This window comes from Rhagoletis pomonella, unplaced genomic scaffold, assembly GCF_013731165.1.
Source record: "Rhagoletis pomonella isolate Grant_MI unplaced genomic scaffold, Rhpom_1.0 Rhpom_scaffold_00002, whole genome shotgun sequence".
Classification (NCBI taxonomy): domain Eukaryota; kingdom Metazoa; phylum Arthropoda; class Insecta; order Diptera; family Tephritidae; genus Rhagoletis; species Rhagoletis pomonella.
Genome location: NW_023458556.1, coordinates 57,567,799 through 57,569,660, shown reverse-complemented (window position 1 = coordinate 57,569,660; position 1,862 = coordinate 57,567,799). Strand labels below are relative to the sequence as shown.

Below are 1,862 nucleotides of genomic sequence, written 5' to 3'. Positions count from 1 at the left end.
CCCCCCTTGCGGCATGGCAATTAGAACCCTCAGGTCGCCCGCTTTTCCCTCAGTGGTCACATCATGTGTACCCACAATTCTTGCCCAACAATTCTCATCAAAATCACATGCCTTCGGCGTCATCGGCGACAACATCGAATATGCAGCAGCAACAATCGCAAACATCGCATCAGCATTACTACCAGCAACAACAAATGGCTTCACCGCCACATCAACAACAGCTGTCACAGCAGCACAGTTACAGCCATCACTATGCCTCTATGCAACAGCAACAGCAGCAACAACAACAGCAGCAACACCAACACCCAACATACTACAGCGAACAGCAACAGCTACACAATCATACAATGAGCGGCGGCAGCAGCAACAGCAGCAGTAATTACGCTGGCAATATATCACCGCCACTGGCCACACAGTCAACAAGTTCCTCGGCCTCGTCATCGGCCACCTCTCAGCCGGCATCCTCGTCGTCGCTGTCGAGTTTGGCCTCCCAGCCAGGCGCACGTCATCACCAGCAACAACATCAGCACGCACATCAACACGCTGCCTCACACCAGCACCAGCGGCATGCACAGAAACATCACTACCACCACCAGCAGCAACAGCAGCAGCAGCAACAACAACAGCCGCCGCCACAACAATTTCAACAGCACTATGGTGGCATGATGAATGGCATCGCCAATCAAATGGTTAATGGGGGTACTGGAATGGTTGGTAGCGCCAAGAGCGCGCCACAAAATGCAACAATGTCCGGCAATAGCCATCAGCAACATTATGTTGGTAATGCCGGCGATATGAACGGCAGCGTATACCACCAATACATGCGGCCAAGCGGCACGTTGATGAATGGTGGCAGTATCGGTGGTAGTGGCGGCGGTGGTGGCGGCAGTGGCGTTGCACATCAGAACGGCATCGCCGTCGAATATCACACACATGCACATGCCACCGGTGTTGGTGTTGGTGGGGCAGTCAATGGTGCTGGCAATAATAATAGCCTTGTTCTTAATAACAACCACAACAACAACAACAATTGTAACAGTAATGGCATGCGTGGTAATGCCTTGCGTGATGCCAGCGTAGGTAGTGGCGGTCATATGCTGGGTGGCGTTGGTGTTGGCGTTGGTATTGGTGTTAGTGTTGGCGTTGGCGTTGGCAGTGTGGGTGTTACAACTGCCGGTGGCAGTGGTGTCGCCAGTGGAGCTGCGCAAATGCCATACAAGAATAATGTCTTAAATAACAATTACCGTTATAATGGACGCAACAATATCGGAACAGGTACATACTACCTCACAGCTAAACAGTTGAATAGCCAAGTGCAAGAAGCTTTGGACATGATTAGCAAAACCCTTTCACATAGACTCTGAAGCATTGTGTAGTTTTCTACTATGTATACACATACATACATACATATGTACATATGTATGTAATGTATTTCTTTTTTTGTAATGTTATGTGCGCAAGACTCGGTATCGGTTTTCAAAATTAAGCAAAAATACTGTACACTTGGTATTTATAACAAAAGAAATTAGCAAATATTTAATTTTGTCAAAACAACTAAAAAAAGATTTCTTTTCTACAGCCAGCCCTGTTTGTTAATATTTTCTTCAGCTCTACATACATAAGCATTTTCCTTTATAAGTACGTTTTGAGGATTTTTAGCAAGAAAATGTCTCTCTATTTATCTCTTTCCTTTTTTAAATAATTAATCCCAACGATGTTGGCCTCCCACCCAACCGGCAAACGGAGCCTTGTCCACAGGGCGTACGTATTTTTTATGTTGAGTCATAAAAGGCATGAGTTGGTTAAGTGCTGAGATCTGAAACTCTTCAGCTGCAGAACTGAATTCATCAGCTAATTACTCT

General features: G+C 46.4%; 1 protein-coding gene across 1 annotated transcript; it reads left to right on the top strand.

Moving 5' to 3' along the window:
• Positions 1-107: 107 nt before the first annotated feature.
• On the top strand, positions 108-1,364 carry LOC118753947 (GATA zinc finger domain-containing protein 10-like). Its single transcript, XM_036488824.1, has one exon. It carries the CDS (start codon positions 108-110, stop codon positions 1,362-1,364), a length of 1,257 nt encoding a protein of 418 aa, XP_036344717.1.
• Positions 1,365-1,862: the final 498 nt, after the last annotated feature.

Coding starts and splice junctions, on each gene's coding strand:
- LOC118753947 (XM_036488824.1), top strand. CDS start 108: ATGCCTTCGGCGTCATCGGCGACAACATCGAATATGCAGCAGCAACAA.